At 38.9% G+C, this 12,293-nt stretch overlaps 1 protein-coding gene across 4 annotated transcripts in view; it reads left to right on the forward strand.

The window, feature by feature from the left end:
- The window catches only part of PREX2 (phosphatidylinositol-3,4,5-trisphosphate dependent Rac exchange factor 2), a 178,194-nt gene that overhangs the window by 53,758 nt on the left and 112,143 nt on the right, over nucleotides 1-12,293 (forward strand). For all 4 annotated transcript variants that reach the window (XM_065627409.1, XM_065627410.1, XM_065627411.1 and 1 more), the window contains 3 exons: nucleotides 756-917; nucleotides 9,229-9,362; nucleotides 11,141-11,244. In XM_065627409.1, coding sequence (XP_065483481.1) covers nucleotides 756-917; nucleotides 9,229-9,362; nucleotides 11,141-11,244 — 400 coding nt within the window. The remainder of the gene's footprint in view (nucleotides 1-755; nucleotides 918-9,228; nucleotides 9,363-11,140; nucleotides 11,245-12,293) is intronic.

Consider the following 12,293-nt stretch of genomic DNA (forward strand, 5'->3'; position numbering starts at 1 on the left):
ATTACTTCATGGATACATTTATATCCATATATTTATGTTAAATTTAAGTACAGGGTGTGGTGTCAGTAGGGTTAGGGCTCCAGGAGGAACGTACCCATCCCTCAGTCAGGGTATGCACTGAAGGCTGTCCGTAGTCTGTCCAGCTGTAAATGGGTAGGTGGTAGTTTGAGTTGGGAAATCTCGAATACTGGCAACTCCCCTTTTTTTTTAATATGGCTGCCATTACCAGTAACCACCTGAAATCAGTGAGTCACCTAAGCTATTGTTCAGTGCTCTGGTGTTTTGCACTAGATTAAACAATAGTGTGGAGCTAAAGGAGCATGGGGTTTGCCCTGAGTTGCAGGAAAGGCAGGTGTTAATTTTGACGTCAGGAAACTAACATTTTTAAGCAGAATTGTTTTCTTTGCTATTGAACAGTTCCATCCTGTGGAATATAAAAAACAACAACGACCACCAAAAAACCAAAACCAAACCCAAAAACCCAACAAACATAGTTGAGGGGAGAAAGCAGCTGAAATGCAAACTTACTCCTAAGTAGTAATTACTTTTATTGTTAGTAATTTATTTCTCTGAGTTTTAGTGTCCTAATAGGGCACAGTGGTGGAGGGTTTGTTACTTTTCCACCCAGTAAAAGAGAAGCCTGGCTACTTTTTGATTTTGGATCCCAGTCAATTTAAGTCTCCCGTAATTTACATTTAGAGATCAAAGACAGGTTTCTCTTTTTTTATTTTATTTTTCTTCTAATGTTTAAATAGGAGTTACTGAAGCGGACTCCAAAGAAGCACAGTGACTATGCGGCACTAATGGAAGCCCTCCAGGCCATGAAAGCTGTCTGTTCCAACATAAATGAGGCCAAGAGACAAATGGAAAAATTAGAGTTTTTGGAAGAATGGCAGTCTCATATTGAAGGATGGGAGGTACTGTCATCATATTTGTTGCTTTCTATATTGAGGAGAGAGTAACATTTTCGACAAGCATGTATTGCACTGTCTTTGTGATCCTGAGGGTACTCAGTTCTGTGAAATCACAGCTTTTATTTGGGATCTACTCTAAATTAAGTATTATCCATGATGAAGGATGGCTGTATGAAATAGCAGACTTTCAGGAAAGAGCGCAAATGTTTGCTGTTTGGCTTAGAATAGTGATCACTTACATCAACACGTATGCACGCACAGATACAGATCTGTAAATCCTCATGTAATTGCTGCTCTGATTTTATTGCTGTCAATGACTGCCGAACAGCGTTTTGCCTGGTTGAAAAAAAATCTGGTTGTTTATTATTGATCGAGCCCTGAGTCCATTAGTTTTTATCAGCTTGTAGGTAGTCCCTTGCTATTGGCTGAGCTAAACATACATATGTTCAAAAGAATTTGTGTAAGACTATTTTTTGTTTTTATAGTTTGCAAATGCAAGAGCTTTAATGCTTTAGTTTTATGAAGTGACCATAGGTCTGTTCCTGAGTTAAATCTTCAGGAGTAACCAGAAGAGTCACCCTTTCCCCTAGATAACAACACGGTGGTATAGTTGTAGCACCAAAATCTTCCTTTTGTATTATTTTGAGCACTATAATTATTTTATACAGGAAGGTAGATGTAGACACGTGTATCTTTAAATTGCTGTGGGTGTTTTGTATCAAAATGTCTGAGCTGCCCACGCTGAGGTGAGAAGGAAACACATGTGAAGTCTCAGTAAAAGAAATCTAAAGCAAGTAATATAAACATTTTTTTTAAAATGAGTTTTGAATGTAACACACGGGGTTTTTTAAGAGACAAATTTCAACATGGAAGTAGTTCTTTGCTTTTTTGAATACTTTACTGAGATGTGCAACTTCTGTTCCTGAGAGAGCTGCTTAAGAACTAGAAGAAGAGATTTTATCCCTTTAAGCTTTGTGGAAGGCTTGCTGACTGGAAAAGATAGCAAGAAAAATGTATTTTTTGCACGTTAGGCTGATAGACTGAAACCGATCTTTCAGCAGTGTAGTGGGAAATTGCCTTTGTACAGTGCAGAGAAGAGAAAAGTTTAGAGACACTGATGGGACACTGAATTAGAGAAAGCTTTGAGATAGACCCACCTGAACTTTAACTGACAGTTGCCCAAGAAGTCTGACAACTAAAAATCAGAATATTGACTAGAAGAGTCAACTTGTGAGTAGACATTCATAGTAATAGATAACAGAGCAGAAACACAAAATAATTCATACACAGCTCTGTTTTCTCCCTGCATCTCCTGCATTTACCAGACCTGCTGTTTGTTGAACCTGCTCTGTTCCTGCAGCAGGGGCTTCAGCCTCCCCATGCCTTGCAGGAGGGTTCAGGAGAACAAGCCACTGTCTGAAAGGAGCATAAAAATCACACTGAACAAAGAACCTCTGAAGTACTGCCCGTGACACTGCAAAATTATTTCTTGTCTGCTCCACGTGAAGTTTCCTGATCCATGGACTTGCACAAACCTTTGGTTTATTGTTAATGGAGTAGTGTGGGAAGATTTAGTTCATTCAAAACGTGGATTAAGCAACTAATTTTACTTTAATCAAAATTCTTCATGTTTTTTCAGTGCATTGTGGGACTTGAAATGTATCACTTAAGGCATTTTTCCTTTTCCTGTGTAGCAGCATTTTCAGGAACCGCTCTTCCATTTCTGTAATTGGGGCAGGTATAATTTAGAGCAGAGGAGTTCTCTTATGCCAGAGTTCAGGGCACTATAGTCTTTTGGTACAGGACGGTCACAATAACACGTTTCACAAAAATCCTCTGTGCCTCAAGAAAAGGAGTTTTAGGCAGTACAAAAGCTATATAATTGCTGGTCTGTATTCAGACAAACTTTTCTGCATTTATTTGTGATCTTCAATCTCAAAAAAAAAAAAAAAGGCACCATTAAAGACAAATGACAGTGTGTACTCATTGCATGATATTGTTTGTAAGATTTTAAAAAATAAAGGACTGCTTAGATAGAGTAAACCTCTAAATTCAGAGGAGGTCTAGTTGACCTAACACTTTCCAAAAGAAGCAAATGAAAAAAAAACCAGCTTGTTTAGACTAGGTGAAAATAAGTTTGAATTTGCTTGAACTCGCTGTCATCAGCAATAACTTGGAAAGATTAGTGTATGTGTATACTAAAATGCATTAGACATGCTTGTGCAATAACTTCATAATAGAATTAATAGGAAGTGCTTATGTTGCTGAATATTTTATGGCAAGGAAATTTGTTAAATAATCCTTATTGCCTATCATTGATGTTACTATTTTCACTGATGTTATTATTTTCAACTTTTCAATTAAGTTTTCTACTGCAGTACAATGGTTAAAATTCTCCTACTTGCTTGCATTGCCTGAGTCTTATAGATACTTGCCAAATCCATCTTAATGAACACACTCAAGTATAAAGTTCCGGTGTTACTAACTCGGTGCATTATTAGTCACATAAGTTGTTGAAGAACTGACTGTTCTCAAACCTGTAACCACGAAAACAGAATCCACTGTGCTGTATTAAGTTTCTTCCAAATCCTTAATATGACATACAGTAGTAAATATGTTTGCAGTTGGAAATATATTTACGAGCAAAGGTAACAAGAAGGAAAGGTAACACTATGGACAGAAACATGCGTAACAGACTTAATCTCTTTATGCTCAGAATGTATTCCGTGAACTGTAACATAGTAATTTCCTTCCAGCCTTGGGGGTTTTTTTGTTGTTGTTATGCCCCCAATTTAATGTTAGGATTTCACTTCTTCTTGACCTCTGAAATAGTGTAATTAATTGTCTTAAAATAGCATGTTTTCAGTAGAGTTATGTGGTGTTTATTGTACTTTAGCTGATCAGATTTGATGTGATCATATGGCAACCACAGCGTGCTCAATCTGGCAGAATTGCCCTGATCTTAATATGCACATTCTTTTCAAACATAATGTATGATTAGTCTTTGAAATTGTAAGAATTCCAGAGCATATATGAGAGCTAACGGTATTTTGAATGATACCCAACAACAATGCAAAAAATCTTTGAATGCAATGTATGAGAGTGGATTTAATTAAATAAACATCTGGTTTTCTGAATTGCCTAAAAATAAAGAGACAAACTTGTTGGAGATTTCCTTCCAGAAGGAAATGCTTAGCACATTGCTTGGCCCCAACTAGAAGGAAAGGGAAAAAAATAAAGACTATTTTTAGAATCTGATCAAAGCATGACTTGAATTCCTATACATAAGTGTCATTAAATGAAGCTTGTGTTTATTATGATAAAAATACAGATTCATGGAAAAATGGAACATCTGTTTCAAGAAATAAAATTTTGAGTATAATGACTTTCTCACTTAATTTCCTAAGTGGTTAGATTTATTGGCCTGAATTCAGAACTTGTGTAGGTGGCTGTCTCAGCTGGAGAATGGCTCAGCAGCTGAAGGAGTCTGTCAGTAAAATTTGTGTGGAAGTTTCAGTGAGAGAAGAAAAAATGAAATTGTTGTATTATTTGTAAGCTGGAAACCGAACAACCCAGTCTGAGTCACAGGCCAACATAGTGACAAAGCGTGGGGATTCTATTCCTTTCCATTCTGCCATATCATCAAGTAGTATTTTAACAGAGATTCTGTTTCAAACTCCAGGATTTTCAGCCCTTTCCCCTATTTTATTTTCTGTTTCCTGTGCCCATGTGCAAATACTGAAGAGTAAGTTAATATCTGTAATTACTGACCTATCATAGAATATTAATAGTTTGGGTTGGAAGGGACCTTCACAGGTCATCTAGTCCAACCCCCCTGCCATGAGCAGGGACATCTTCAACTAGATCAGGTTGCTCAGAGCCCCATCCAGCCTGGCCTTTGTCACTGTTAACATGCCGGCTACTGAATCAGTGTGGTCAGATCCTCCTGGTTTGACTGAAGTCTGCCCAGAATATGTACATAAGTAGCTTTTGTAGCAACTAAAACCAACAAATGCTGCTTTTCATCTCAAGGTGATACAGGTCATTTTTTAATGTCAAAGGTGGGTGTTCGTTGACTTAAGGATGAGGGAGATACTGTTTTCAGTTTCTTGCATATGGTCTCTCTCCTTCCAGTGCACTTTAAATGCATTTGTTTTGTGATGTGGTCACGGTAGCTGACATTTCAGACCTCTTGCCTGAGCTATTGCCTTAGTGGGATGACAGGCGACTGACTGGCAAACAAAGTTTGCTAGAAGCCAGTTTTACCTAAATAATCTTCAGGCTCTGAGATCTTATGGGCTTTTAATTTCCACACTAGCTATCCTGAAAAAAACCCCACTGTCCTTGGCCCCAGTGCTACCCACAGGAGAGGGCTGCTCTATGTTAGAGGTCTGGAGTCTTTAATGACTCAGTAGGATAGATGAAGGAAAAACTAGTCTAGGTTCACAGTATAAGCCTGCTTTGCAGGTCATTTTTTTCCACTGGAGTCCTTTATATGTTTTGTTGTAATATGATTAAACCATGTTTGTTTCTACAATACATGGCATTTTCAAATTGACATATTAGAAAAATGTTGGTTTCAGTGAAAATACCCCATCAGCTCTAATTGCAGGTACTTTAAATGTATAGAAATATGAATTGTAGCATAGTAGTAGTGTTTCTACATTTAGGTTGAGCAACTATACAATCTTCCCTTGCAGGCACTGAGTGTAAATATATGTATTCATGCAAACTTCAAGCCAGAAAATTACTTTTCAGGTTCAAATTTCTTATATCTGAGATTTCCCTGGTAGTTTTGATTCAAACATTTAATGAAAACTTGTTTGTGTTAGAACGTTTTGCTAGTATTTATTCCAAAAGTATTGCTTGTAGGTAGCGTAGATCAGTTTTAGCTGTGCAGTAGATAACCTCACCTGCTTCTGGAACAAGGGTGACCTCTCATCCATTACTGCGGCATCAAACCTCCCTCCACGAGAGGGGCATCTCGGAGTTGGATAAATTAATTATCCTACTGGGCTGGATATCAACTGTAGCTTGGTGGTCTGCTGTAAACCCATGTGGAGGTTCAAGGTGTAGCCAGATCTTTCATGAAAATTTTATAGTTGTCAGTCCTCCTTTGAATTGCATGGTGGGTATGGCAGTGCTTGTAGGTTAGGGGCAGACCTGCTGAAAGCAGCACTGCGGAGAAGGGCCTGGGATTTGTGGTTGGCAACAGGTTGACCAGGAGTCAGCAATAGGCCCTTGTGGCCAAGAAGGCCAGCGGTATCCTGGGGTGCATTAGGAAGTGTGACCAGCAGGTCGAGGGGGGTTATCCTCTCCCTCTGCTGTGCCCTGGTGAGGCCGCATCTGGAGTGCTGTGTCTTGTTCTGGGCTCCCTGGTTTAAGAAGGACAAGGAATTACTAGAGGGGGTCCAGCAGTGGGCTACAAAGATGATCAGGGGCCTAGAGCACCTTTCTTATGAGGAGAGACTGAGAGAGCTGGGTCTGTTCAGCCTAGAGAAGAGAAGGCTGAGAAGTCATCTCATCAATGCTTATAAATATCTCAAGGGTGGGTGTCAAGAGGATGGGACCAGACTCCTTTCAGTGGTGCCCAACAATAGGATGAGGGGCAGTGGGCACAGACTGAAGCACAGGAGGTTCCATCTGAATATGAGTAGAAACTTCTTTACTTTGAGGGTGCCAGAGCCCTGGAACAGGCTGCCCAGAGAGGTTGTGGAGTCTCCTCCTCTGGAGACATTCAAAACCCGCCAGGACGCCGTCCTGTGTGATCTGCTCTAGGGGAGCCTGCCTGAGCAGGTGGGTTGGACTAGATGATCTCCAGAGGTCCCTTGCAACCCCAACCACTGTGATTCTGAGAGCTCACCCCAGACATAGGGACAGCAGTGCTTTCCCATAAGATGCCCTTCCTCTTTTCTCCCTTTCACTTCCATGCCCACCCCAAGTCCAGGAACAGGCTGACCCTAACAGCACTACATAGGCAAGGGGGTGGGCAGGGCTTTTTCTGCACTAGCAATGTTATGTAGGACAGCCAGATGTGACTTCTTATCCTGTTATGTTATTCCCTTGGACTTCAGCAAATAAAACAACAATAACAAAATTCACTGACCTGCGGCCACACCAGCACGGGTTACGATCTTGTCAAAAGGTATCCAACAGGTGAAGTTAACGCTGTTGAGTATTTGGATGGGAGGTCTCCAGGGGAAAAAAGTACCTCTGGGGTGTGTTTTTCGGCATCTAGCAGTTTATATTAGAAAAGGAGGAAAATGAAGGGGAAAACAATAGCAAAGCATAGTAGTGTGATACAGATGATACTCACTGGCATATTGTAATGTTGAACTTGAATCACGAATGAGGTGAGTCTTTAATTCAGGTAGCCTGAATTATATACATGTAAAATATGTATAAAATATGGTATTTTGTGACGTGATGCTGGCACAGGAGCAGATCTTGCTAGTACTGTTGGGAAAAGGATGTATTTTTCTAGAAATAAAAAGAGACAAAATGTGTTTATAAGACCCTTTCTATGAGAAAATACACCCTTTTCTAGAAAGCTGAAACTGCTGATACAGTTTTGAAGCCTTAAGCTGAAATATTTTAGCTTCTCTACCAAAAAAAAAATTCTAGCAAAGCTGAAGTTCTCTGTAAAAAACAAACAAAACTTTAAAAAAAAATCCAGCCTTTAAAAATGCAAATTATTAGTAAGCACTATTCCAGCAAATTTACCCTTTTTAATACACGAAAGCAAAGAAATTGAATGGAAAGAAGTGCTTTTCTGTAGCTGTGGTCAGCAAGCATCAAGTGCAGCCCTAATTTATGCTTAATTTATAACGCTATGCGTGCTTTTAAGGTAATTCAGTGTTTGGTTTCAAACAAAACTGTTAAATTTGTGTGCCAGCTTCTGGTGCTGATGCTGTCTTAAGAAGGGCAGTATGGTGTAGTGACTATAGATGACACTCATTTTTGGCTCATTTGCACCTAAATGGTAACAGAAGTGGTTACTGCTGGTACTGAAGCTGCTTTATTTGGAGACCTGAATTATGTTCCAGTGTGATGGTGCAATCTCTCTTATCGTCTCTGTAAACAGTCTGCATTCTCTTTAGAACAGTCTGAGCTATTGCCCAATATTCAGGGCTGTGACGTACGAAGGATGAAGGGTAAGATTAAGAGCAGAACCTATGATTGCTTCTTGACTCTTAATTGGATGCATTTTTCTTTGGGCTGCTGTGGTTATATCAAGCAGAGGAAGTAACTACAGCTATTGCAGGCGTAAGTCATTCAGAACATCTGTAGATGAAAGGAAAGTCCTGGCTTCTGCAGGTTCCCAGGCTGACTGTTGACTGCCTCTAGTTGGGAAGCTCCTGGAGCTCTGGGTGTTTGCTTGATGCAGCCAGCATGCAGAATTATCCACAGGATTTTGTGTCTGGATGTGTATAGTGCATAGACAGGAGCTCTGTCCCGCAGGAGCAGGGATTTTCAGAATGGCAAAATACACCTCTGAATTCAAGGCAGACTTCCTTGAGAGGTAAATTTCTCTTGATAAGGCATACAAATGCCAGGACCTCTTCACAGAAATATTTTGGGGAAAATGTTATCTTCTGTTAAAGTTGCTTCTTTTACATGAACCTTTATGAAAATGCCTGCCTCTTTTCACATGAAAGAATGAGGTGCCTGAAGCAAAAATGAGCCATGGGAAGTTTCATCCCACACATTTCAAGCTTAGGAAAAATGTCATGTCTTCAGAGTATGTTAAGAAGTAGTATACTAAACAGTCGTAGTTGTACGAGCCACTATTTACTTTGCCTGAATTTTAAATCTTGCTGGTTTTCAATTTTCCGTTAAGCTTAATTTAGTGTAGAAGTATATGCTCTTGATGATGTTCAAGTTCCAGATTACTTCAGTTTACAAATTCATCTTAACATAGATTGTGTCTGTAAATCCCCATTTTCTGACACTTCTGACTAAATAGTGAAGTTACTGAGGAAAAGAGGAATTGTATAAAGTTGGCCTAATTTTTCAGGAGACGTCTTATGCACAAATGTATAATAATTTGGAAAATTTAGTGATGAAACTTTATCCGTTCAAATAACCCCAGTTAATGGCAATGAAATGAATATAAAGCTGGTGTTAAGCATCAAGTAAACATTAGATATTATTATTTAATTATCATGTAATAATTACCATGAGTTTGATTTTTGCTGTTGCCAGAGGATCATTATGGTTCTGAGTTTGTATAAGAAACTTCTCTTTAATTGGTGCAGACTCTTTCAGTTCTCACAGAATTAAAAAAAAAAAATCTCTTTACAATTGATTTTAGGGGTCCAACATCACAGACACGTGCACAGAAATGCTCCGAAGTGGACTACTACTGAAAATTTCAGCAGGAAATATCCAAGAGAGGATATTTTTTCTTTTTGATAACCTTTTGGTCTACTGCAAAAAAAAGCACAGGTAAATGATTAATTTATGCTTCAAAATATAATCTGTTTTTTCTCACAGTAGAGCTAATCCTCTGTATGCTGTTTCATAACAATATCTGAACAACACCAAAGTGTTTACTGCAGTTAATTGCAATATAAAAGTCAGCATTTTTAGAGGAGACCTATCATCCAAAGAGAAATGAATTTAATTCAAACATTGAAAAAAATTTGTATGAATGCAGAGTCCAAATGGTGAAGTACAGTGAGAAAGAATCTGTTTTGTCCATCTTCCACAACAGGTTATATGCATTGCTGTCACCCTTTTCTAGGAGTGGTAAACAGAATGAATTTTTAGTTCAATTTGGTATTGTAGCTTATGTTTATAAAATTAGTCTCTACAGATTGAAGAGCTTCAAGCCTTGTATTTCTAATCAGGAAAAACAGCCAGAAAGCTGTTGCTTGTGAGGAGCAATTCCTTAGTTCGGCAAAAAGCTTCTGCAGTTAACATCTGGTGTTTTTATGCGTCTAAAAAATAAGGGTTCTCCTGTGTATAGGCTTCCCTCTTGAAACTGCTTCAGTTTGTCTCTTTGATCTAGAAACTGTTATCGAGTAGCCACTGAATATATATTACTGGATAGATGAATCAAATGTATTGATTATATACCAGCAAGATACTTTGGGTATTGATTGGTAAGTGGGTAAAGAGAGTGTTGCTCACTGGAGGTTTGTATTTTGGAAATTTTACAAAAATTTTCATATTTTTATGGTATAAGGTATTTTGTGTAATTTTTAAGAATCCTTTTGCTGCTGAGTTGTATAAATGTGGATCGCTAAATTTGGGTGCATAGGTACAAAGGTCACTGGAGTTATACCTCACTTGACAGAGAAAAAGCATGATATTGAACCTTTATGCTTACCGCTGTTTTGTTTTTTTCTTTAAAATATTGTTTGGTTTCTGAATAAGGAACTTAGAGTTACTCGTTAGACAGTAATGATTGAGAGGCAGGTAATTTTCTGAAACCAGTATCTCTCTGGAATGAGTGAAGGTCAGAATTCAGATGATCATTAGTTCTCAGGAACTGGCCTTTGTTTGATATATGGTATTAATTATCATTATAGGGTGGAATGGACAGAACATTTTCCCTGGCTTATCTGAGGTGGGAAAAGCTGCCTAGAACTGGAATTCTCAAGAAGCCTTGACTTCCCTGGGAACAGAGTTATAGCAATGCAAGTGCTTGGGAATATGTCACTGTGAAACTTTATCAAAATTGCAGCAATTCTTAGTTATAATTCTTGGTTAACTCTTATGTGAGGAAGTAAATATGTCTTCATAGTTCTTCCATGCATAAATCCCAATTATGAGGCTGTTGTGTGTAGGTCAAGATTTATATCCAAAGGTGTTCTTATTTCATTTTTTCAGTCATGCTGCCCTTGTGTTGAATTTCTTGACTGGCATATGGAGGCTTAAACCAGTTAGCAGGAAAGGTCCTCCCAGTGCGGTAATTTGTCTTTGGTGCCAAGGCAGCAGCACAAGGTACCAGTGCTAGAACAGGGCGTTTACAGAATGAGACTTTCCTGATAAACTCTGACATCACCCAGCAATTTGCAGTTTACTCTTACCAGGGGTAGCACCTTTGCTTTAGCATCGGCAGTGCCCCATTCAGCAGTGGTCTCCACAGTTCAATTGCACAGGTACAAATGGGTTGTGGTCCTTACAGCAGTCTTTAAATGCTATGTGTACAGGCAGCATTGCAGAAACAGAGCAAAAGGTGATGGGTGACCTGCTCCTCTGTTGCTTTTTTTAATCAGGCGACTGAAGAACAGCAAAGCATCTACAGATGGCCATCGTTACCTTTTTCGGGGCAGAATAAACACAGAAGTAATGGAAGTAGAGAATGTAGATGATGGAACAGGTGAGTATATTCGTATTGCTCATTTACGGAGCAGTCTTTTCGAGGTGCTGGAATCAAATGCAGCTTCATGATTTTTTCGAGAATGGTGGGTGCTCCTTGTACTTAGAAAGAGCAAGGTGCCTCTTTAGAAGGACTGTCTGCTCATATGAAAGTTTGGCTTCTGTGACACATCATTGCTTTTGTACATTATTAGCTGGGCGGTCATAGATGACTAGTTTACACTAACATGTACAGAATAATAAAATAAGGTGACATTTATTGCTCAACTGAAATTGTGTATTTAACGTCACTTTACGTCATTCCAGCACTCCTAAATAAAGTATCCCTAGGTACGTGATATATTTGTATTAATAAAAGCAAATGGAAAAGTTACCTCTGTTGGAGTAAAACCTCAAACACTATAAATGCTGAAATTGTAACATGGCTTTTTAAGAAAAAGAGGAAGTGGGTTTTTTTAATACCTTTAGGGATATAATCCATATGATTGCTTGAAATTTTCCTTACATTAGGAAGGTGAAAACCCAAAGTATTTCTACAAATGTCAGTTTTTGTTTTGGGACCTTGACTTTAACCCTTGAGCATAACAATTATTATTTCCTTACAATTAATAATCATTTTGGGCTTCTCAATGTAGAACTGAAAAATAAGTTATGGGAAACCTGCAGTGGGTGGCATTGCAAATACGTAGGTCTGGAGGAAATTTCCAGAAGTTATGTATTACTTCTCCCGATTTTAATATAACATTAGGTTTGCCCTACATCTATGATGGATTAGTTCTGTGTGCCACAGTATAAAAAGGATATAAAGCTACTGGAGAGTGTCCAGAAGAGGCCTGCGGAGTTGGTGAAGGGTTTGGAGTGGAAGCCGTATGAGGAGCGGTTAAAGTCACTTGGTTTGTTCAGCCTGGAGAAGAAGAGACAGAGGGGAGACCTCATCGTGGTCTATGGCTTCCTCACAAGGGGAGGAGGAGGAGCAGGCACTGATCTCTTCTCTTTAGTGACCAATGACAGAACCTGAGGGAACGGCAGGAAGATGTGCCAGGGGAGGTT

The sequence above is a fragment of the Caloenas nicobarica genome, chromosome 2, assembly GCF_036013445.1.
Source record: "Caloenas nicobarica isolate bCalNic1 chromosome 2, bCalNic1.hap1, whole genome shotgun sequence".
Classification (NCBI taxonomy): Eukaryota; Metazoa; Chordata; class Aves; order Columbiformes; family Columbidae; genus Caloenas; species Caloenas nicobarica.